This window comes from Prunus dulcis, chromosome 2, assembly GCF_902201215.1.
Source record: "Prunus dulcis chromosome 2, ALMONDv2, whole genome shotgun sequence".
NCBI lineage: Eukaryota > Viridiplantae > Streptophyta > Magnoliopsida > Rosales > Rosaceae > Prunus > Prunus dulcis.
In genome coordinates, this window is record NC_047651.1 from 25906111 (window position 1) to 25929569 (window position 23459).

The 23459-nt window shown below is 38.6% G+C and overlaps 4 protein-coding genes across 6 annotated transcripts; 1 reads left to right on the forward strand and 3 right to left on the reverse strand.

Annotated features, from left to right (window-relative positions):
• Positions 1-2318: 2318 nt before the first annotated feature.
• On the reverse strand, positions 2319-6371 carry LOC117618965 (4-coumarate--CoA ligase 2-like). The gene is made up of 6 exons (XM_034348766.1): positions 5008-6371; positions 3359-3557; positions 3120-3265; positions 2961-3028; positions 2776-2878; positions 2319-2654 (listed from the first exon to the last, which is right to left on the reverse strand). The coding sequence occupies exons 1-6, from the start codon at positions 6187-6189 to the stop codon at positions 2532-2534; spliced, it is 1821 nt and encodes a 606-aa protein (XP_034204657.1). The 5' UTR covers positions 6190-6371; the 3' UTR covers positions 2319-2531.
• A 2893-nt stretch (positions 6372-9264) lies between these two features.
• LOC117619546 (transducin beta-like protein 3) lies at positions 9265-16012 on the forward strand. The gene is made up of 14 exons (XM_034349527.1): positions 9265-9875; positions 9969-10151; positions 10286-10435; positions 10939-11153; positions 11304-11589; positions 12211-12345; positions 12557-12675; positions 12882-13038; positions 13145-13391; positions 13476-13552; positions 14106-14225; positions 14510-14640; positions 14744-14918; positions 15396-16012. The coding sequence occupies exons 1-14, from the start codon at positions 9579-9581 to the stop codon at positions 15729-15731; spliced, it is 2628 nt and encodes an 875-aa protein (XP_034205418.1). The 5' UTR covers positions 9265-9578; the 3' UTR covers positions 15732-16012.
• A 240-nt stretch (positions 16013-16252) lies between these two features.
• LOC117618474 lies at positions 16253-17083 on the reverse strand. Its single transcript, XM_034348031.1, has one exon. The coding sequence runs from the start codon at positions 17081-17083 to the stop codon at positions 16253-16255; it is 831 nt and encodes a 276-aa protein (XP_034203922.1).
• A 665-nt stretch (positions 17084-17748) lies between these two features.
• LOC117617461 (cellulose synthase-like protein D3) lies at positions 17749-23370 on the reverse strand. Of its 3 annotated transcripts, none has more exons than XM_034346840.1 (4): positions 23262-23370; positions 21221-22126; positions 19993-20800; positions 17749-19854 (listed from the first exon to the last, which is right to left on the reverse strand). In XM_034346840.1, exons 2-4 carry the CDS (start codon positions 22090-22092, stop codon positions 18097-18099), a joined length of 3438 nt encoding a protein of 1145 aa, XP_034202731.1. In that variant the 5' UTR covers positions 22093-22126; positions 23262-23370; the 3' UTR covers positions 17749-18096. The 3 variants fall into 3 exon arrangements, with proteins under 3 accessions (XP_034202731.1, XP_034202730.1, XP_034202732.1); XM_034346839.1 differs by lacking the exon at positions 23262-23370 and adding an exon at positions 22811-23240; XM_034346841.1 differs by lacking the exon at positions 23262-23370 and adding an exon at positions 22727-23188.
• Between the last annotated feature and the right edge of the window lie 89 nt (positions 23371-23459).

The window sequence follows — 23459 nt, forward strand, 5'->3', positions numbered from 1 at the left end:
CAATACAAGAAATTGCCCATATCCCCAGTTGAGCGAGTATAGTATTTATTGTTGGTGCCTTTAGAGGAATTAAATTTGGGCAAAAAGCCTTTTTATTTTTCTATAGTTTACCACTTTTATTATTAAGGTCAATGTACTTTCAAGTCTCAAAGTGTCTTACACTGAGTTCCTGAAGAGCAATTTCAGGCAATGCGTGAAATTAGGTATAGTATGCAGAGTCGACTAAGTTATGAGGAGGAAGTTGGGTCGGGAGGGGAAGGAAGGCTAGGAGAAGGTGGTTGAGGAGGGGTTGTTGGCTGGCGGTGGGGTGGTAAGGGAGGGGTTGTAAGATTGGACCAAAACGCCCCTTCACATTAGAGTAATTTTACATGAATTGAGGATTTTCTTTGAATTGGTTGGAGTTGAAAAATTATTGAAATTTTACAAATCTTAGCAATAAAATTGGTAAACTACATTGACTAAAAGTGACTTTTTGTATTAATGATGTTGATGCGTGGATAAATAGTGAACACAACTTGGGGTTATGCCTCTTGCATGCACTTGGATTATGGATTGGCTCAATGTTTACGAAACTATCAGATTGCATCCTCTCTTTTTTTTTTGGGTCATTCATGGTGCTCAAGGTTTGTAACGCTCGCAAATGGTCCTTGTCATCATGTTCCATAAAAAAAATTATGTTAGTTTGATGACGTGGCATATATATATTTTAAATTATTTAAAATTTAAAATTCATAAAAGACTTTATATCACATAACGTCTTTGAGGTTCACGAAACTATCAAATTGCGTCTTTTTTTTTTTTTTTGGTTATTCATGGTCCTCAAGGTTAATATGTGTGTGCTCACAAATGACCCTACTTAAAATTTGATTTTTTTCATTTAAATTCATAAATTTAAAAATAAAAAAAACCAAAATTGCATACATTTTAAATTAAAAACCAAGGGTTTAGGGTTTAGTGATATAAAGCCTTCATAAAATTTTGGTTTTTTAATTTAAGATTTTGGTTTGTCATTTCTAAATTTAAAAAACTCCCTTAGTTTGCTCATGTGGCATATATGTGGAGCCCACAACTCCAATAATATAGTGTCATGTGTATTTAAAATACAATATATATTTTTTAAATAATTTAAAATTCATAAAATGTTGGTTTTTTCATTTTTTAAATTTTATGAATTTTAAATTATTTTTAAAAAACTCCATTAGTTTGTTGATGTGGCATATATGTAGAGTCCACATGTCCAATAATATAGTGTCACGTGTATTTAAAATACAATATATATTTTTAAATAATTAAAATTTCATAAAATTTTAAAAAGAAAACCAAAAATGTTATGAATGTTAAATGAAAAAATCAAAAAAAATCGCAGGGACTATTTGTGATAGGTGTGTGAATCTTAGGGATGTTTTGTGATATATATATATATATGTAATGTCAGCAAATTAACGGAGTTTTTGAAGGAACCTGATGACAGTGACCATTTGTGAGCACATATACTAACCTTGAAGACCACAAATGACGCAAAAAAACAATAAGGATGCAATCTGATAGTTTAGTCAATCTTAAGAACGTTTTGTGATATTAAGCCTTAAATCTATTGTGGTTTTGGGTGAAGTAGGTGTTGGTTTTAGTTTAGGTGCCAGCTAAGCTAAGGTGTAAATTTATGTTATTATCAATTAAAAACAATGGAATAAAATTTCCATACCTTTCACTTTCAACATAATGCTTTTTATCATCTAGATTGTTGTCTGTCTCATCAACCAATACAATAATTTGCTGCTCTTGTATCATGGTGGGTTGAGGCATTGGCCTGATGCATGAATTTTAATTTTAATTTTTTAATAAGTTGTTTTTTCTTTAAAAGTAAAAATAAAAAGGAATATTCTAAATAATTAGATAACTATTGGGGGTTGCTCTGTATGTTTTTTATTTTTAGTCAACGGAACCTCCTCTCTTTAGACTCGTGAGTACATCCAAAAGTCCAAACTACCAACCTTTCAACTCGTGAGAAAAACCAAATGAAGAGAGGGGTTGATAGTTTTTTGGTCCAATCCAGTTAATTCGATTTGATGTTAACATATATCTTCCTCAATTATAGACTGATACGAACTTACGAACGTTTGGTTGGTTGGTTACAAATGAACTTTCGATTGGCCAACAAATAATCTCAGGTTTATGGTCTACGTACGATGAGGTGGGAGGGAGAGCTACTGGATTTGACTGAGAGAGAGAGATGATGATGAAGGCCCGAGGAGGAGCACAATATATAATGATATAATATAATTAAATTTAGTAATAAAATAAAGACAAAGACGGCCACAAGATGAATTAATTGTTACAATTAAGGAATTTAAGGAACTGCATGCGTCTTGGAGCTGTTTGCATTATTATTCAAAGAAAAAAAAAATCATAATAATGCCTGCTTTACTGCAGCAAACAAGCAATTTGATTTAATTTAAAGAAAGAAGCACCGATTCATGAATTGGTTGATGTACAAAAACGTACACGACGTCTGCTTAATTATAGAAAGGCCATTAGGCCAATGGGGTTGGTGTGGCCAGCTTGGCTCTCAGGTCTTTTCTCAATATCTTTCCAGAGGGAGACTTTGGAATGGCATGGACAAAGTACACCTTGTGCAGTCTCTTGTAAAACACCACCTGTTTCAAAGTTTCATTCATTCATTAATTTTGCTTTTGCACACAAACAAACAATATTCTAATCTAAAAGTTACTGCGTGCGTAGAGAGAGAGAGAGAGAGAGAGAGAGAGGTATGTGTACCTGTTTTGCTATAAATTCTTTTACAGCCTCTTCAGTAAGTTGAAGACCATTGGATCGAACCACAAATGCAACAGGAACTTCACCAGCAGCCTCATCTTTTTGCCTGCATGTTGTTGTAATGTTAGCTTAATTAATTGATTCATTACTGCATATGCATGCCTCTTTAAGTATATATATGTACTTACGGAACAACGGCTGCATCTGCAATGGATGGGTGGCTCACAAGTAGGGACTCCAGCTCAGCTGGTGGCACCTGACATCATTCACCAAGACCAAGAGGTTAACTTATTATATAATTATACTTCGAATTTAGATCAAGTATTAATTAGTTATATATAACATACTTGAAAGCCTTTGAATTTGATGAGCTCCTTCACTCTGTCCACAATAAAAACCTCCTCATCATCATCCACATAACCCACGTCACCAGTGTGAAGCCACCCCTCCTTATCCACCGTCGTTGCCGTTGCCTCCGCATCATTCAAATACCCTAGTAGAGTACGTAATTAACACATTATATATATATATATATGTTTCAATCAATAGACATTTTTTTTATAATCTTCAAGTTATTAGTACGTACCTTTCATGATTTGAGAGCCGCGGATGCAAATCTCGCCGGGTTGGTTGTAGCCAAGGGAGCAACCAGTTTCAGCGTCAATGACCTTGAGCTCTGCATTTCTAACCACCGTCCCGCATGACCCTGACTTGGTTGGCAACGGTTCCTTTGCGAATGCCAAGCACATCGATAGCACCGGCCCTGCTTCAGTCATCCCATATCCCTACACAATAATTCCTTAATTAGTTAATTAATCAAGATAATTGATAACCAAATTATAAGTATTTGAATAAACGTTAATTATTTATCGTCACATTTTTTATCCAACAAATTAACGCTGGTCTTCAATTCCATTGATCATCGCTGTTTTAGGCTCCAATAGCTCATTGTCCAAGCAAAAATTACAAATTCATATATGTTCAAATGGATGGATCGTAGTGAATAATGAGAAGATGGTATAAATGATGACACGTGAATATCTTTTCTAGGACTAGGCCTTATCACGTGGCATCTGTTTGTTTTGGTAGGTGAAGGAAAAACGAAGACCATTAGACACGTGCCCACTTGCATTAGTTAGGAGGGAAGGGAGGGAGTATTAAATTGGGTTGCCGCATGAGGACTTAGTTATGTAAGAGCATTTCTAAGGGAGATGTTAAATGCAAAATGTTAAATTTGAATTTGATGACTTATGTGGTAATTTGACATTTTGAAAAAAATTTAATTACACCAAAAATGCCAAATATCATATTATTTTATTATATTTTAAAAAGGAAATGGGACCTATATAATGCATAAAGTTTTAAAATATAGTAAATGATAATGGAGTCCATGACTAAAAAAATATTAATATAATATTTGACATCAAGCTTTTTGATATGTTATTTTTGATATATCTCTTCTAGCCTTCAAATCCATGTAGGATTTGATTAATCGATTGAAGCAACTTTAATCTTCAATTTTTACCATTTCATGTCCATGTAACAATTTAACATATCGGTTGAAGATGCTCTACATTAAGTGCATCTCATTTTGGAATGATGACTTTTAGTATAATATAATAATATTTTTCTTTGGTGTCAGTTTTAAGTTTGAGGCAATTTCAAAATGAATAATACTAGTATTATCACATGATGTGGCAACTGATGTGTACATACTATATCATGTAAAATACTAGTTTATATTTTTCTAATTATATTTATTAAAACATAATTTATTTATTTTATTGATGTGATATATTATATGATATAGAAATATGAGAAGTGTAGCATTACTCTTTGAAAATAACAACCGAATTTTGAGGCTATAAAACGGCCAAATTGTGGGATGCACAAAAGAGAGCAGAGGTGGCAGTTGGATTTGAAAAAATGAATATGACCACGTAAGTTTGTTTCTCAACACACACTTAAACGACACAATTGACTGGGCGACTTGTATGTATTAATTGCGTATTGGTATTTCCATATGATAATTCACATCTAAAATCAGACTAATAGAAATTCAACTGAATTAATTATGCTTAGTAAATGCATCTATACTATATCTATATAGATGATTTCGTGTTACCAATTAGTGATATTTATTTTCCCTCCCAAGAACGAATGAATGACAGAGTCGGTTAGGAAAAGAAAATGGCAATCAAGTATATGCAAATTGTTTATTGATTGTTTGCGCACCTGACCCAAGACTGCCTGAGGGACTCGGCTCTTGAGCGCCTCCTCCAACTCCTTTCCCAGCGGCGCCGCTCCCGACAACACCACTCTAATCGAGCTCAGGTCGAACTGCGCCACCATTGGATTCTTCGCCAATGCTATCACCAGCGGTGGCACCACCGCCGCCACCGACACCCGGTACCGCTGTATCAGCTCCAGCAGTGTCCCAATCTCAAACTTGTGCATCACCAGCACTGCCGCCCCTGCTCTCAGCGAGCACAGCATCACACTGTTCAGCGAGTATATGTGAAACAGCGGCAGCACGCACAGTACCACGTCGTCTTCCTTCAAGTACAGGTTTGGATTCTCCCCGTCCACCTGCTGGGCCACGCTGGTGATCAAGCTCTTGTGCGTTAGAATCACACCCTTGGGCAGCCCCGTCGTCCCCGAAGAAAATGGTAACGCTACTGGGTCCTCCGGATCGATCACCACCTCCGGAAGCTCCGTCTCGTTGGCCTCCGAGATCACCGAGAAATGCAAGCAATTCTCTGGAGGATCATCCACTGTGACAACTTTAAAGTGTTCGCCAAGTTTCGGGTAGTTATTTTGGTAGGGGGCGGAGCCGTCGGCAGGAGCTTCTCGAAGCTTGTCGACGAACTGGGAGTGAGTGATGATGAGCTTGGCATTGGAAGCCTTGAACTGCTTGAAAATCTCGGCGGCGGTGTAGAAGGGGTTGGCAGTGGTGGTGACGGCGCCGATCATGGAAGCGCCCATGAAGGCGAAGACGAACTCGGCGCAGTTTTGGAGAAGGATCATGATGACATCGCCTTTCTTGATGCCGAGGTTGGAGAGGCCGGCTCCGGTCTTCTGAGAAATGAGATAGGTATCGGAGAAAGAGTAGGATTTTCCGGTGGAGCCGACGATCAAGCAGGGTCTGTCGGAGAATTCGGAGAGTTTTTGAAAGCAGTAGGTGTGGAGAGGGAGGTGGTCGGGGATGGGTATGTCTGGTAATTTTGACTTGAAGACATGGTTGGTGGTGTTGCTGGTGGTAGTGGCGGCGGCGGCTGTTGTTGGGGAATGAATATTATTATCAGGGACTTGGTTTTGTTGTGAAGAGGTAGGATGAATGTCAGAAATGAGATTGGGGGAAGAGATTTCAGCAGGCTTTTGGGTTTCAACGGAATTATTAGAGGCAATGGATATCATGGTGTCTTAATCTTGCCTTTTCCCTCTTCCTCCTGAAGCAAAAGCTAGCTAGGACAAACGATGATGGAGAGAGAGAGAGAGGAGGAGGAGGAGGAGGAGGAGGGTACGTGCGTGACTGGGGTGTGGTGTTGATGAGGGAAGTGGAGAATGTGTCAAGTAATAAATATACAGGAGGGAGGGTAGGTATGAACAAGGGTGCTGTTGTGTGTGTGTGTGTGTGTGTGTTTGGGTGTGTGGGTGAGAGAGATAGAGGGGTAGATTTGGTAGATGGAGTTGAGTTTGTGTTGGGGTTAGAGGGAAAAACGGGTAGGGGGAGAACCCACATGCCTTACCTCACCTTCAAATTCAATCACACCAAGCCTTCCTTCCTTCCTATCTCCATATCATATATATCTTGGGCTGTTAGAGCTATATCTTAAATATAGCTATAAAATAATGTAAAACTCATTTCTAACTATGGGCTAAACAAAATTTTGGCCAAATTTGACATTTTAGCCCTCCAATCGGGCCAAATGTAGCCCAGCTTTGGTATAGGCCAAATTTATAGTGAGACCATCTATGTGCTTTTCAACAGCCAACATTTATATATATATATATATATATTTTAAAAGCCTTTTGAATGTTTCAATTCGCAGTATTTAAGAAAAAAGTATAATAAATTGTTGGCAATGACGTTGGAGGTCAGACCCATCCACTCCATTTTTTTATTTTTTTATTTAATAATAAACGTGATCAGCTTTTTAAATCTTTTAAAGTGTTATTTAAAAACAATTATAAAAAAGTGTTGTTCATGACCATTGGAGCTCAAACATTGAAACCCATCTTTTTTTTTTCTTTTTTTTTTTGTGTCTTCACATTTTTAAATGTTTGGTATTGTTTAAAAAAATTATAAAAAATTATGGGTCATGACCGTTGAAGGTCAGACCCTTGAGACCATTCCAATATTTTTCTATTTTTTATTTTTATAATTGCCTTTGTTGGCTTTTTATTTTTATTTTAAAAAAATAGCAATTTAATTAAATTAAACAATATATAGTTGTGGAATATATGAGCGTTGTACTGTAGTTTTTCTTAAAATAATAAAATATAAAGGAATCGAAAATATATTCATGCATGACTGAAGATGAAAAAATTTAATTATATATTATTTTTAAAAAAATTAATATTTTATGAGATTAAATTTTTAGTCCTACAACAAAAGATGACCTTAACCCTCTCCCACTTCCTCCCCCTCTTTTTATAATTACTCTCTCTCTCTCGTCTCGTCTTTACCAAGAAAAAGCCCTTAAAAACAACAATGCAAAGTTGAAAAATAAAGATATGACCACGCTGCCTTCCCATCCTATCACTTCTCCAACTAATTATCCAGCAAAACCCCACAACTACTAATACTCATTTCGTTTGTAGGGCCCATCCAGTCAGTGATTCAGAGAAAAGTAGGCCAGACTCCTCCTTGTATTTTAATTTAATTTTACATAAAAACACACTACTACTACTACGCATTGAAAACGAGTTGCAAATGCACATATCAATATATTCTAACTAAATAATGACCGTTTGATCTGACAGAGAGAGAGATACTATTTTGCAGGTCTGTTAATTACCATTTGATCCTCTTGACATGAAATGATGATCTATCTCTTCTCTATCTAAGGTCGATCAATCCACCGCCACTTGGATATCTCCACTGCTTCTTTCTTCATCTTATATTTTTTAAAAGCATTCTAATAGTATCTTATCTTGAGTTACATACTGCCTTATGTTTGAACATTTCTTTCTTTAGTATGTAAATAAGTTTATTGGAGGGACATCCTTTTAGATCTCATTTCGTACTGTATTTCAGTAATTTAAACCGTCTTTTGTAGATACTCATTCAAAAAGATCATCTTTACGAAAAATCATTTGAATCCGATATCATTTGACCACTCAAATGATTATTTAAATTTTAGTACTTTCTCTAAAGCACTGTGTTCATTGATTTTGTATGACACAATTGGATGTCCAAACGGTTTCTGATTTATCTAATTTTTTGCAAGAATGATATATGAATGTAGGCTTAAAAAATAGATAGTTTGAATCGTTGAAAAACATTTCGTAAGGAATCCTAAATAGTGTCCCTCAATAGAATATATATGTATGTTTTAACAACAACGCATTCATCAAAACTATACTTATTAGTTCATCATCTTTGATGACCTGCATTATATTCATAAAATCATACGGTATTTGAATGGTGCAACTTCATAAATGTTTATTGTTACATTCCCATATCCAACTCTAACGGTAGGGTCTCAAGAATAAAAGGAAAAAAAAAAACCCTAACTGATATATAACATAATATCAAAGTTTTTCGTTTCCTTCATTACAAACTAAATGTTTCATCTATATTTATATGGGAGATTCACTATTATACCCAATATGGGGGCCCAAATTATAAAAATACCATATATAAAATGGACTTTAGAAACACACCCAAAGTCCATTTACAACATAACAAAAAAGCTTTTAACTTCTTATAAATTACAAAACTGCCATCAATTTCTTAAAACAAGCCCAACCCCAAAATCTCATAAAAATACCCAAAGCACTCAATAGGGCATCAAAGTAATTTAATAATCAATATTAAATTCAATAAGGCTAGCTATCATTTTTTGGGTTTTTTTTGGGTTTGTTTATAGGAATTCAATTGTGTAGGGTTTATTTATAATATTAGTGCTAGAAATGGGTATATCACTAAATATCTCTATTTATATTAATATTAAGTAAAAACTCACTTTGTGAACTATTGTGGAGGGTGACTCTGAAACTCTCATTGAAGCCATTAATGGGGTTATACAGATTCCTTGGAGATTATTCACTATCGTCCACAATGTAAGAGCCCTCATTCCTTGCTTCCAAGTCATTACCTTCAACCATATTTTATGTGAAGCAAATATCTTAGAGGATGCGTTGGCGGCTATTGGTCATCAGATTCCTTCTCGACACGTTTGGTTGGATCAGCTGCCTTCCACTGCAGCAAGAGCTGCCACCTGAAAATTTGTACTAGAAAAGCGATAAAAATAGGAAAAGAAACCTATAAGCGCACTTGAAGCCCACCAGTAAAAAACTGAAGTCCAACCCACTTCCTCTAAGGCCCAATTTCTTGGGCTGCCTCCGTTACTGTGATCTACAATGTCTACATCTTCCTCTCCTCTCTCACGTTTGACCCTTTTTTTTCCCCTTCCTTAAACCCTATTATATCTTTCTTCCTTTTCTTTGTTTTTTGGGCAACGTCCTTAAACCCTAAATTCACCTCCCGCACAGTTGCGGTTTTAGAAGAACCTATTAGTCTCTTGCAACACTATAATATCTCTCTATCTCTGGGAGAGCGGAGCTTCACCAATTCTCTCATGGCGTCTCTACCTCTGAAGAAGAACTACCGTTGCGTGCCCTCTCTGCAACAGTTCTACTCCGGCGGGCCCTTCGTGGTCTCATCCGACGGCTCCTTCATCGCCTGCAAGTGCGGCGACTCCATTAAGATAGTGGACACCTCCAACGCCTCAATTCGGTCGACCATTGAAGGCGACTCTGAGGACGTCACAGCTTTGGCCCTTAGCCCCGACGACAAGTTGCTCTTCTCCTCTGGCCACAGTCGCCAAATTAGGATTTGGGACCTCGCCACCTTCAAGTGTGTGCGTTCTTGGAAGGTAATTAAATGCCTAATTGAAATTGTTCTATTTGGTTATCTCTTATATTACTACGAAAAATGCAAATGACTGGCATTTTTGGTTGGAAAATAGGGTCATGATGGGCCTGTGATGGGAATGGCTTGTCACCCATCTGGGGGATTGCTTGCGACTGCAGGAGCTGATAGGAAGGTTCTTGTTTGGGATGTTGATGGTAGCTTCTGCACTCATTACTTTAAAGGTCACAAAGGAGTTGTTTCTAGTGTTCTCTTCCATCCCGATCCTACTAAATCACTTGTAAGCTCCATGTCCACATAGCTCTTACCTCTCATTTTTGTCTTTACGATTTCCATATGAAATGGGTTGAAACTAGTTATTTTATTTATTTATAACTCATTACGCTGATTGTTGGTCTCAATTTTTATAATTAGCTTTTCTCCGCAAGTGATGATACAACTGTGCATGTTTGGGACCTATTAGCCAAGAAGTGTGTTGCAACGCTTAATGGGCATCACTCGACGGTCACTTCTATGGCACTATCTGAAGATGGGACGATGTTGCTCACAGCTGGAAGAGATAAGGTACGGCTAGACCTTATATTGGGTTTGCTTAATACTTTGTACCCCTATTTTAAGTGATATGCCTACGCATCTTTGTGCATCAAGTTCTTGCTTGTATGTTTTCATTTAGTATCCATCTGGTAATCTCTTTAATTGTTCTGAGTCTAGACTTTGTAATAGGGGCGGCTAAATCGGATCCGAGTGTGCCAATTTAATTATGATTTGGGTAATTTGAGGTCAAGAACAAGTAGATCATGGGTAGTGGAGAGGTGAACCTTAATTAGATTGTCTATATTTATGTGATAATTATCAATTATTTGTTATGAATTCTAGAATGTCTATATTTATGTGATAATTATCAATTATTTGTTATGAATTCTAGAATGTCTATCTTCTTGACATCTTTTTTCAAAATCCTTCTTATTTTGCCTCACTGGGATGTTTACTGAGTATTATTTGTCATGCTCTTTAGTTTTCATTGCTGTTTATATGTCAGCTCGAAATTGATTGCAGAATGGTTTCAGGTTGTAATCTTGTGGAACCTTCATGACTTTAGCTGCATGAAGACTGTAACAACATATGAGGTCCTTGAAGGTGTGTGCGCAATCCATTCTGGACCCCTGTTATCTTCCTGTTTGAGTTCCTGCAAGCAGAAGAGTGGGAAGAAAAGTGGGTTACCTGCAATATGTTTTATAACAGTTGGTGAACGCGGGGTTGTACGGATTTGGAATTCTGAAGGGTAAATCTTGAGGGCTCAAAAAATATTTTGTTTGAAGTAATTCTTGGTTTTAAAGAATTGTTAGTTATGCGTTAAATGATTGTAAGTCCCTTGGAATCAATGGCTTGTATTTGGTGAGTTCGTTTACTGGTACTTTATTTATTTTGACAGTGCAGTTTGCCTATTTGAGCAAAAGTCCTCAGATGTTACTCCCTCCTCAGATGGGGATGAATCGAAAAGGGGTTTCACTGCCGCTGTCATGCTACCGTCAGATAAAGGGCTGCTTTGTGTGACTGCCGATCAGGAGTTTCTTTTATATTCCCCAGTTAAGGTTCCCGAAGGGACGTTGGAATTTGTCCTAAGCAAAAGACTTGTAGGATACAATGATGAGATTGTGGATATGAAGTTTTTAGGTGATGAGGAACAATTTCTTGCTGTTGCCACAAATATTGAACAGGTAATTACTAGATTCCTATCTACCTTAGATTAATCATGTTGTTGGCTTGCAAGTAGAATTGGTTGGTTCAACTAAATATGTACATGCTATAAAACTCTGAGAAGATCAATTCTCTCCTCGAATGAAAATATCACATTTTAACTTTTCATTGCATCCTTGTTTTCTTAAATGTCTTTGAACTCAGTTCTTTGTTAACCTTTCATTGCTTCCTATGCACCATTTTCATTCTTGTACCATGCATCAACGTATGTTCATGAAAATCCTTGCTTCACTGATGGGGATTCAAAACTTGTGAATCTGAATCTGGTTTTTCTAAAATACTAGGTTTGACATTGCACACCTGCACATTATTGGTTTTAGAGTGTTTATTTAGCTGAAAATCCATCTGTTCTGCGTCAATTGTCTTTTATTTGGAAGTGTCATTAATAATTGAAAATTTTCATTGTTTACAAATATACATTTCTGTGGTAAGGCGAATACAGCTTGATTGGGTCATGATACCATGTAGGCTAGTGCACCCATTAGATGAGTGCATCCTTCAAGTATTCATGTGATTAAAGTAATATGACGTCTGTTATATGGTTTGGTTATTGAAATGTTATTTAACCTGGAAACATGCAGGTACGAGTATATGATGTTGCATCCATGTCGTGTTCTTATGTGCTGGCAGGTCATACCGGAATTGTTCTATGTCTTGACACCTGCGTATCAAGTTGTGGAAGAACACTTATAGTGACTGGAAGCAAGGACAACACTGTAAGTCTCTGTTTCTCTGTCTGCCATAAGGCAGTTGTGGGCTTGTTTTTCTCCCTCTCCGGTGCTGGTAGAAACTTGATCTCCTGGATTCATATAGATTTCAAGAACTATATTAGGCTAAGACTCTGTCTGTTGTGTCTCCCTGTGTCTGCATGTGGCCTGTGTGTTTATAGATTATATATGTTGTCATTTCTGACTCTATCCTCTGTAGGTTCGGTTGTGGGAATCAGAAAGTAGATGTTGCCTTGGTCTTGGCATAGGTCACATGGGAAGTATTGGAGCTATTGCTTTCTCAAAAAAGCGTAAAGACTTTTTCGTTAGTGGTAGTAGGTGAGCACTTTGCAGGCCATCCATTTACCAAATTCTGTCTTATATTTTGTTTACAATTGCAACCTATACTGGTGATGCTTTCAATAGTTAAATGATTACTTGGGTTGTGACCTCAAGGAGGATATCTCTATTGAGCTCTATTTAGCTGATTAAGGTGTTAAGGAACTGTTTAGTCTTTGTATAACCTATATTATGTTTTCGTCTAGTGATCGTACCCTCAAGGTGTGGAATTTGGATGGTCTTCCAGACAATGGGGAAAAGCCTATAAATTTGAAAGCAAAGGCTGGTGTAGCAGCCCACGATAAGGATATCAATTCAGTAGCTGTTGCACCTAATGATAGTTTAGTTTGTAGTGGTTCACAGGTTTGTAGTTTTTTAAGGTTCTTTAATTCTTTTATATTTATCATATTACCTTAGTGAAACTATGGCACTACCTTACTCAACTTTCTGGGTTCTCCTCATTGATCAGGATCGCACTGCTTGTGTCTGGAGGCTTCCAGATCTTGTACCAGTAGTTGTACTTAAGGGTCATAAAAGGGGCGTTTGGTCTGTGGAATTTTCTCCAGTTGATCAATGTGTTATAACAGCTTCTGGTGACAAAACAATAAAGATATGGGCCATATCTGACGGTTCATGCTTGAAAACATTTGAAGGGCATACAACAAGTGTATTAAGAGCATCATTCCTTACTCGTGGAACCCAGTTTGTTTCTTGTGGTAATGAGGCTCACTTCACACTTTTGTTGTCCTCGCCTCTTGTAACTGTGGCTATATATGCATTGACTATATTATCATTTTCAGGTGCTGATGGTTTGTTAAAGCTGTGGATGGTCAAAACCGATGAATGCGTTGCTACATATGATCAGCATGAGAACAAGGTACTGAAAATATATACATATCAATTTATTAGTCAATATAATGTATGTTAAAAGTTAGAAGTGAGGAGTCGGAAGGTTTGTTATTGTCTATCATTTACTCGTCTGTCGTTGAGTTGTGATTTATTGACCTTGGGTCACGCAGCAAAAGTTCTGTAGGAGACTTGATAATATACCTGAAAACATGTGATCATCAACATCAAGTCGTCAAAATGTAGGTTGAACTTTCAGATTATGGCAACGTAAATATGTTGGGTTTATGATCATCAACATGTAGGTTTTGATAATATACCTGGAAAGCATGTGATCATCAACATGGAGTCGTCAAACTGTAGGTTGAATTTTGGCAACGTAAATATGTTGGGTTTATGATTTGTTGGATGTACTGGAACTATCCTCTCATGGCTGAGATCTCTTGATCTTGGTTTTGGCCTTTGAAATCTGTTTTAATGCTTTTCAGCCCTAACCTGGCTGGCCAAGCTAACTTTTTCCTATCTTCCCTACCAAAGTAGATTTTTGATTTCCGTGTCATTTACTGACAAGATTTAATCTGTAGGTTTATGCCTTGGCTGTTGGAAAGAACACAGAAATGCTTGCAACTGGCAGCAGTGATGCTGTCATCAATCTATGGTACGATTGTACTGCCTCTGATAAAGAGGAAGCTTTTCTTAGAGAGGTGAGTTGCTGTTTTTTTTCGGTTTCTTTTTTGGGTGCATAATACAGTTTTATGGAATGCGAAATATTAAAATCTAAAAATAGAGCAAATTCATCCTAGACAATTGATTTCTGACATTAACCAAATTTCATTAATAAGTCAGGCTATTGTTACCTTTGGTTCCAAGATCTATTGTTATATTGATAGGTGAAATCTTAAGATATTACATGTGAACAAATTTTTGTCAAATTCACTTTTAAAAAACATAGATCTATTTACACATGGGATTTTTCATTATGATTCAGGAGGAAGGTGTTTTAAAGAATCAAGAACTAGAAAATGCTGTATTAGATGCTGACTTTACTAAAGCAATCCAAGTTGCCTTCGAGCTTCGCAGGCCTCATAAGCTTTATGAGTGTTTTTCTCAAGTTTGGAGGTTGGGAATGATTTTCTTTTATTTTCTATTTATGTTTTTTTCTTTTCCTTTTACTGGTTCTCTCTTGAACTTTTGACATGTAACTCATACATGTTGTCTGCAGGAAGAGAAAAAATGAAAAGCAGATAGAGAAATCCCTTCAGACCCTTGGCAAGGAAGAGCTCAAGCTATTATTTGAATACGTTCGAGAATGGAATACAAAGCCAAAGCTGTGTCATGTTGCACACTTCGTGCTTTCTAAAGTTTTCAGCATCCTTAATCCAATAGAGATTACTGAGGTAGTTCTCTTTGCTTATGTTTGTGTCGTCTTTTAAGGTTACAAAGAAAAGCATTCTGTCGGATATTGTCATATTCACTAAATGTTGGTGTTGATACATTTTAGTGATTGGTTATCTGTCAAACTGCATGTGTTGACAAGCCTCCCTTAGTACTGGCATTAATTCCTACAAATGGGTATTGCCCTTTAGATCTCTCTGGTGTTGTATGGTGTTCTGCTTGAAGAGGATCTTGTTTGTTCCTTGATCAATAATCATGGTTTTTGGTTAATCAATAATGAAAATTATTGGTTTGTCAGATCTGATCTGGTTAACGTTGTTTCACTAAAAACACTCCCCCCTCTCCCCTTTTATCTCATTGGTTGTCAAATGCATGATTAGGATGTTTGTGTTGGTGTTGACACTAGGACACAAATTGAAATGGTGGTCATTTTTTCTGGCCTGAAAAGAGCCTTACTGATTGATTTTTGGTCTTATCAGATAAAAGGCATTGACGAAGTCCTTGAAGGTCTCTTGTCGTATTCCCAGAGGCATTTTAGCAGGATGGACAGGCATGTAACAAGCACATTTTTGGTAAACTACACTCTTGCTGGGATGTCAGTCATTGAACCAGAGACAGATACAAGAGTAATGGATGACAGGTCTTTGATGCACTCTGTTGGTGATGATGAGAATGGGACGTTAATACAGGAACTTGAAGATGAGGAGCAAAAGCAGACCTCTCAAGGGTTGAAAGAAAAAGCAGTTTCGAAGAAACGGAAATCAAAGAAATCAAAAGATGGTGTCAATAAGAAAGTTAAGGGATCCAGCTTATAATAGGGTTTCAATTCTTGTATCAATATTGGTGGATGTTTTGGCCCTTGTAATGTATTTGTCAACTGATTGAGCAGATTGTTGTCTGTGATTCAGTCAGAAATTTTGGGATCATATTGAGAATTTGTAGCCATTATAGAAAATGCGCTTCTGCCCTGTACTTTTGGCTTCCAATGCCCCGGTCTGGGGAAAGGTACCATACGTATTACCTCGTGTGTATTATGTTTGGTGTTTGCTACTGCTTGGACGAATTTACCAATAGCAATTCATCATTTTTTACCTTAGCACTCCCTTCTTGGAACTTCATTTACTTTCTCTTGTTATAATAGTACCCCCAAAACTTGTAACTTGTTTATTCTAATCAAGGAGGGGTCCAAAATGTATATTTGACCTTTTTCAACAAGCACTGATTCATGAAATGTCATTTAGTTGGTCAATATACCCTTAGTATATGTATAAATATTAAGCTTAATAGTACCAGGCAGTACCCAAATCTTCAAATTTTATAGCACAGTACACTAGGACTAGATCATAGAGATGAAAACGGACAGCAATATAGCACAGCTGGTCAATGACATCCTCAAACCATGACCTTGTTCATGAGACGAAAGAAACAGAGAAGAGGGAGCAGCTGATGATTTTAAATTTGCTGGGTCAGTTAGGGGCGAGGCAGGCACTGCAGCTGGTGTATTTGGATTATCATCAACGGGTGATGATGAGGCTGGAGGAGCTTTATCAGAACAAGAATCATCATCTTGATCAGGTGGTGGTTGTAAAGGAGGAGGAGGAGGTTCTAGTGGTGCTAGAACCCCGTCTATGCCATGGCATCGAATAGAAGAGGCCGATGCAGTGCATACATTTGGTTTAACAATTTTGACATTGTTGAGATAGAAATACCTCCCTGCATTGTTGCTGGCATTGTTGGAGACTCTGAGTAAGTAGCCTGGCTTTGAACTCGGAATTGTTGAACCTGTTGGGATATGTTCCAAATACTCGAAAAGCAATGGTGAAGGGATCGAATGACGAAGCAAGAAATCCATAACAGCGTCCCCCTCCTCATCTGCCACTGCCACTGGCAACACCACCTCTGATAGCATCTGATCGTTGGGCATCAAGAAAGTGACGTTCTTTTCTAGTCTCTCATCAAAGGGGCCTACCATGTTCATCAGCATTACAAAGGTGAAGTAGTTGCCGCTTTGCATCTCTCCTATGGCAGCGCCAATCTCTTCGTATTGATTCCTCGGGCTCATAGGTGGAGGAAGAGAAGTATTTGTAGAAGAAACTGATGAAATATTGCAGAGTATTATTATTGCAGCCATGATCAGATTCAGATTCACAAGTAAGGAGGTGGCCATGACTTTCAGGTGGTTGATTATGAAAGGGGTGAGGACGACGAGGACGAGGAGAGGGAGATGTGTCTGTTTCATTCAATGTTTGTCTTATCTTTATATTATAGGAGGAGTTGGAGCAGAGCAGGACCATGCAACTCTGCTGCTTCAACAACTGAGTTCCACGCCTTTTGTGTTTTCTGAGTTCTTTAGGGATACGGTTTGCATGTGGGTACGACTTATGAGGTTTTTTTCTTGAATTATTCTTCTACTGCACTGCACCTTTTAAATTATTCATTGGTGCCTAACCAGCAGCAAAATTTGTTCAGTTCAGAATTCAGATCCAAGTTTGTTTCAAACCAAAGTGGTGTCGTATCGGAAGCTCGACTGGTCAACCTTGTGTTTCGAAAACAAGAAATTTCGAAATATCACTTTATCCGCCGCCCCAAAACCAAATTTATTAGTTACTTATGTCAGCCAGACAAGAAATTATTTGGATTTCATGTCGACGACTTCACTTTATTCTCCATACATGAAGTATAAGCAAGTAATGAATCGAATCCTGATAGGCAACAACAATTATATATTGCATTGCATGAGAGCGACAGAATGGAAGGAAACTGACAGAATTCATACTAACTTTCAAGTCGATCGATATCACAAAAGAAAAAAAAAATTCATAATCAATAATCTGAGCACCGTAAACAATATAAATTTTTTTTTTAAAAAAATCCTAATCTTCCAAGTCAAAGCGAAACATTCAAATTAATTCTCCATTAAAGCATCAAAAAAATGCCGGGAAACCCACAACATCCCTATGCGGCTGCGGCTATGCCTTTGTTGGTCCCATCCCATGGCATCATAATAGAGAGTCATACTCAAATTGCTCCAAGTTACTTAATTACTGCTGGACAAAATTCAAATAGGAACAAGAAGCGCCACATGCTAGTGCCATCACAAAGCACGATTTAACTTGTTCAGGTATGAAACAAATAAAGGAATGTAACTGAACAGATTAACAGCAAAGAATGACCTATTTATTAGGGGAACTGGAATGATCCACCAATTTGGTTCGTACCAGAAGGTGGATTGATTGCCACCCAAAGAAGAGAGATGGTAATCGCAATGAGCCCCGACCATACAAAAACAATGGTGGGTGTCCTCCCTCGTCTCCCCATCAACCCTTTGGCAAAAGGATAGAGATGAGCTAAAACCCAGAAACTGAAGAAAACCCCTCCAAGTAACCGGCTCCACTGCGGTATCACACTGTATATTGTTCGGCTAAACCCAACTGCTATTGCAATTAAGTTGACCATCATGATTGTTATTGGCGGGATCATCAGAGATGACCATTTCACAATATAGAGGTCAGCAAACTCATCATCCTCATCATCACCACCTGATTTTGAAGTTAAGGTAAAAGAGATTTCAATCCCTGCAATAACTTTCAATAGCCCCTGAAGCACAGCAGCAAGGTGGGCACTAGTCCCTCCGATCAACCAAAACTGCTCGTTTCTCCACCACTCTTCTAGCTCAATGCCAGACCATTTAATCTCAAGCACAGCAAGCATGCATAGAGTGAGGGTGATGGTCAAAAGATAGGTCAGGAATGTAACATTGAGGCTCTGGACAATGAATTGACCAGAGAAGAGGGAAAGGGCCGGGAGGAAGCAGTAGACGATGAGGAAGATGGAGGTAAAGGGGTAAATACCCACATTGAGGTATGCTATCCTTTGCAGAAGCTTCATTCTTGGGCTGGCTAGGAGGGCATTGTTGCGAGAGAAGAATATCTCAACTGAGCCAGTAGCCCAGCGCAGAACCTGATGCAACCTATCAGTAAGATTGATAGGAGCGGTTCCACGGAATGCATCTCGCTTGGTCACACAGTAAACTGATTTCCATCCTCTGTTATGCATCCTATACCCAGTGACCACATCTTCAGTAACTGATCCGTAAATCCACCCTACACGCTGTCCCCACTCAGTCTTGTCTTCATACCAGCAGGAAATGACACTGATCGCCTCTGCAACAGTAGATGCATCAAGAAGCTCACGAGGAATGGTCAGAGCACCAGGTGGGCGTCCATTCTTCACAGCTGGGTGATCTGCAAGGGGACGACCTTGGAACTCTGCCACTGGAATCGAATCAATGAGGAAACTTGAGTTCCCAAACCTCTTAGGCAGCAGGGAGAGATTCATCTCTTCATCATCAGAATCACCCATTCTTAAGGCTCGGTTTTCTTCAGGGGTGTTGGCTACCGAGGAATGCTTTCTGCGACGAGAAAAGCAGCAACTGCAACAACCTGGGTGATGTTCTTTTGACCGAGGTGGATCGAAACCATAAAGGGAAATTCTACGAAAGAGACATCCAGTTCCAACATAAACTGGGCCCTGAAGCCCATCAAGAGCTCGCATATTGACATCAAAGAAAACAGTGTTGTGATTGGCATATCGATCTGAAGGGTCAATACCCTCAAATCTCTGAGGAAACTGGACATAACAAAGGCGGTCACCTCCACGATCCATCATGAAGCACATGCCTTCCCTCATTGCCTGAGAGTTGTAAATATAATGGTCACAGTCAAGGTTGAGAATGAACGGGCCATTGGACATTATGGCAGAGGCTCGAACGAGGGCATTCATGGCTCCGGCCTTCTTGTTGTGATCATAGCCTGGGCGTTTCTCACGCGACACATAAACAAGCATGGGAAGGCGGATATCAACGTCAGTGAGGTCAATGAGCCTAGCATCATCATCAGCTCCATGCAGCGGTTCATCACTGGGAGGTTTTAACATCACCTGCATCAACAGGGTGAATAAGTGTTCAGCCCTAACCCTTTTTTTTTTTGGGTTAAGTTATACATGAAAAATATGTAAGAACAATCCCTCTGCAGTTAGACAGCAGAATAATATAGTTTACCAGAACTAGAGGAATACCTGTATAATACCAGCATGGTCACTCTTAGAATGCTCAGGTGAAGCACTCAACCAAGTCCCTGGCCAGTGGGTTCCATCAGCCATCCATGTTGCTTTGGGAACCTTCACACTCTCCACAGGTTCATCCTCTCTGTTCTCTCTTTGAAGCTTCATGGCCTTGATTTCTTCCCGAGCATGATAAGCATCTGACCGTCGGCGTATAGAGTCAGGCAGTCCATTAATCCGAACCTTGAACTCATCATATTCACGTTTTACCCTTCGACGATCCTTGACAAAGTCAGGCAGCACTTTGTTCTTGTATGGATCCCTCTTCAAATTGAAATAAGATTCAGGATTCCTGGGCTCAATCCTATGTTTACGGCAGAAGGGTACCCATATATTAGCAAAACTAGCAGCTTCTGCCATGGCCTCAAAAGTTAAAAGTGCACCTCCATCATCAGAAACATAGCAAGCTAGCTTTTCAACAGGATAATCAGTAGCCAGAATAGATAAGATAGTGTTTGCAGTGACAAGAGGTGGTTCTTTATCTGGATCTGCAGTGGAGACAAAGATATCTATGCCTGGAAGATCAGATTTCCCGGTGGGGTTGTTGGGGCTAGGTGTTTCAAACTTCTCCTTCAAGACATTAAGATCTGTAGAACGATTGACTGGGCATAACTTGGGCAGTTGGTCAAGCAGCCAAGAAAAAGCAAACCAGATCTCACAAACTACTGACATTCCCCAAAGCCAGATTGCATCATTATTTGGGTGGTTGACCCTCCATGCCAAGAACAGTGCAAGGACAACCATACGAATAAATATTAGAAGCCTGTGAACACATAAGCAACAGAGAGCAAAAGGCAATTATTTTCAGGACAATGAAGAATGATCTCAAAAGGAATGCACCAAGTATTCGTAGCTTATTTATAATCTCGCGGATCTATCTATCAGCAGGATAACATAAAGATGTAGCTCATTGTAGACAGTTAAATTTGGTGTGGCGACAAATAGGTCCAATGCATTCTCCAATCTCAAAATCAACCACTGAGCACACAGCATATGACTCTGTATATATGTATACGTGGATCTTCTTACCACTTAATTTAGAAATGCATCTGAATGAAATAAAGATGTGGAATGGTGATGTTTTGAAAATGTAAAGTTATCATTTTGCAAATGAGATTGCCATCATAACATAGTTTACCTTCGGGGATACAAGGACTGGATAAAAGTAAGGCAAGAAATGTACCTATACGGGCTTAGAATAGCTGCAGGTATCTTTAATTTCCGTGTGAGTGGCCTCCATGGTTTGTTCATCAACTCTGTTGGTTCAACGATTTCATCATCTTTCCCATTTCCAAAACCTCCCTCCTTGGGCCATATGGCATTTCCATACCCATAAGTTCCCTTTGTTTCAAAGAGCCACCGGTTGTGATCAAAATCCCCAGTTTGACTCCTCATCAGCACTGACTTTGTTGACTTCATCAATGACAACCTCCTCTCATTTTTTGACATCCCGTTTGGAAGAGGAAGTGGGAGCGGTGGCCGTGCATTATCCACAGCCATTTCATCCAAATCTGTGTTTTTGTATGTTTCCTTGCATCCAGGGCAAATACTACCCCCTGTTTTCACAGCATCTGTATAGCAATCCCGACATATTTTGAAATCACACTCACAAGGAAGAATATCCACTCCACGTTCATCACTCATCACCTTTGCATCGCATCCAGGAATTGCACATGATGACCCTTTAGCACCAGCCATCTGAGGATGGTTTGCTTCAGATTCGATCACCTTATCCATAAGATGAGCTCGCGTAACACTATTAAACCCGCCTGTAAAAAGCGAATTCGACACATATTGCTCTTCAACCTTCTGTGAGATGGATGGATCCATGGGTTGGTTATCTGGGGTTGGTGGTATGTGAACTGTATAGTTCATAAAGTCACCACTCCCGAGTTCACTATCAAGATCATCCCTTGAGTAGCTGATGTAGCGACCAGAGGAAGTTCTCCGGCCAAATGTCACAGTCGGAGGCACTGGAGGCTTGTTATGTGCATCAGGCATATCAGAGTTTGATGATAGATTCGATCTGCTCGCCTTAAACGATCTGGATGCCATACTTGAACCACTACCAGTTACTTATCCTTAGTTCCTGTTTTTATTTTTCACAAAACAAAAAAAAAATTCAAACTGAATTAGCACAACTAAAATAAAATAAAAACGGATCTTGTAAAAATCAAAACTGAACTGAAAGCAACACGATGTAAAAATGTGATCCTCTGTCGACAAATTAAAGGACACGAAAATTAAATCTTAAACCTCGTCTATACACATAAACTCAACAACAAAGATGCCAAACTCTATCCCTTTTCTGTATTTTCTCAACAGACGGAGTCTAGACAGTCCTCGTTGCAGAGTATAGAGAAGTAGCCGAGTAAGAAGGGAACAAATATCATCTATATGAATCTCCAGACCTTGAATCTGTCTGTTTGCGGAGAAAATGAGTAGAAAGAAAAGGGTATCAACTTTTCATTTCAAATTTCACGCCGACATAAGCATTTACTTGGTATATCGCAAATCATGAAACACCAAGTATACACTGAAAAACACACATCGCATCAACTGAGTAAAACCCAAATCATGAAACACCAAGTATACACCAAAAACCCACATCACATCGAGTGAGTAAAACCCATCACAAATCCAATGTCACCTTTTCCTAAGCAACCAAACACAAACAAAAACTTTGTACCTTTTTATTTTCTAATGGAGAAAAAACCGGGCCATGTCTGAATCTCAGAGAGAGATCAAGCAGGGGAGCATAAAAGGAGCTTACCTGTGTCTTATAAATGGTGTTCAAGTATGTATGTTTCAGATCTCTGGGGTCTCTGAGGCTGAGGCTTATCAAAAAGCCCCAGCAGAGAAAGTGAAAGGGGTTTGTCTGAACATGGAATGGGGGAATTGTTCAATTCAAAGGTGGTGAGAGTCGGCTCTCCAACTGTCCCTTGCGTTATCAAGTAAAGAGCAAGAGGACCCAGCAAGCAGCAGCATTCAGATACAACAAGAGAAGAGAACGAATGAAACAAAGAGATGACAAAACTATTTGAGTATGAGTTTTGGGACTTAGTCAGTCGTGAGAGCAGGACTAATAACCCATGATTGAAGGCTATCTCTATTTTTTATATTATATTTTTATATACCCTAAACATAATAATACTCTGTTTTGTTTTTAAAAAAAGAAAAAGAAAAAGAAAAACAACTTGGTTAATAACAATGGGGTTTCATACATGTATATACGCGGTGGCAGGTAAAGAGAAGCTTCTGGGTTAGAAAGCGTTTGGTTGCGGTGGATATGGCCGGCTCTCTCTCTCTCTTTCTCTCACACACAAGACACAAGTCACAGAGAAATCCTCCAATTGTGAATAGTGTTGTCATATTAATTTATTATGATGGGTGCTTAATGCTCGTCACGGTGTAATTGTGTG

Excerpts from the sequence above, each read along its gene's own strand:
- LOC117618965 (XM_034348766.1), bottom strand. The coding sequence starts at position 6,189 with ATGATATCCATTGCCTCTAATAATTCCGTTGAAACCCAAAAGCCTGCT. Across the intron at positions 3,266-3,358 it reads CGGCTCTCAAATCATGAAAG|GGTATTTGAATGATGCGGAG; the intron begins GTACGTACTAAT and ends GTACTCTACTAG. Across the intron at positions 2,879-2,960 it reads GCAGATGCAGCCGTTGTTCC|GCAAAAAGATGAGGCTGCTG; the intron begins GTAAGTACATAT and ends AACAACATGCAG.
- LOC117619546 (XM_034349527.1), top strand. The coding sequence starts at position 9,579 with ATGGCGTCTCTACCTCTGAAGAAGAACTACCGTTGCGTGCCCTCTCTG. Across the intron at positions 12,346-12,556 it reads CTGGAAGCAAGGACAACACT|GTTCGGTTGTGGGAATCAGA; the intron begins GTAAGTCTCTGT and ends TATCCTCTGTAG. Across the intron at positions 14,226-14,509 it reads AGGAAGCTTTTCTTAGAGAG|GAGGAAGGTGTTTTAAAGAA; the intron begins GTGAGTTGCTGT and ends ATTATGATTCAG.
- LOC117618474 (XM_034348031.1), bottom strand. The coding sequence starts at position 17,083 with ATGGCCACCTCCTTACTTGTGAATCTGAATCTGATCATGGCTGCAATA.
- LOC117617461 (XM_034346840.1), bottom strand. The coding sequence starts at position 22,092 with ATGGCATCCAGATCGTTTAAGGCGAGCAGATCGAATCTATCATCAAAC. Across the intron at positions 20,801-21,220 it reads GCTATTCTAAGCCCGTATAG|GCTTCTAATATTTATTCGTA; the intron begins GTACATTTCTTG and ends ATGTGTTCACAG. Across the intron at positions 19,855-19,992 it reads ACCATGCTGGTATTATACAG|GTGATGTTAAAACCTCCCAG; the intron begins GTATTCCTCTAG and ends CTGTTGATGCAG.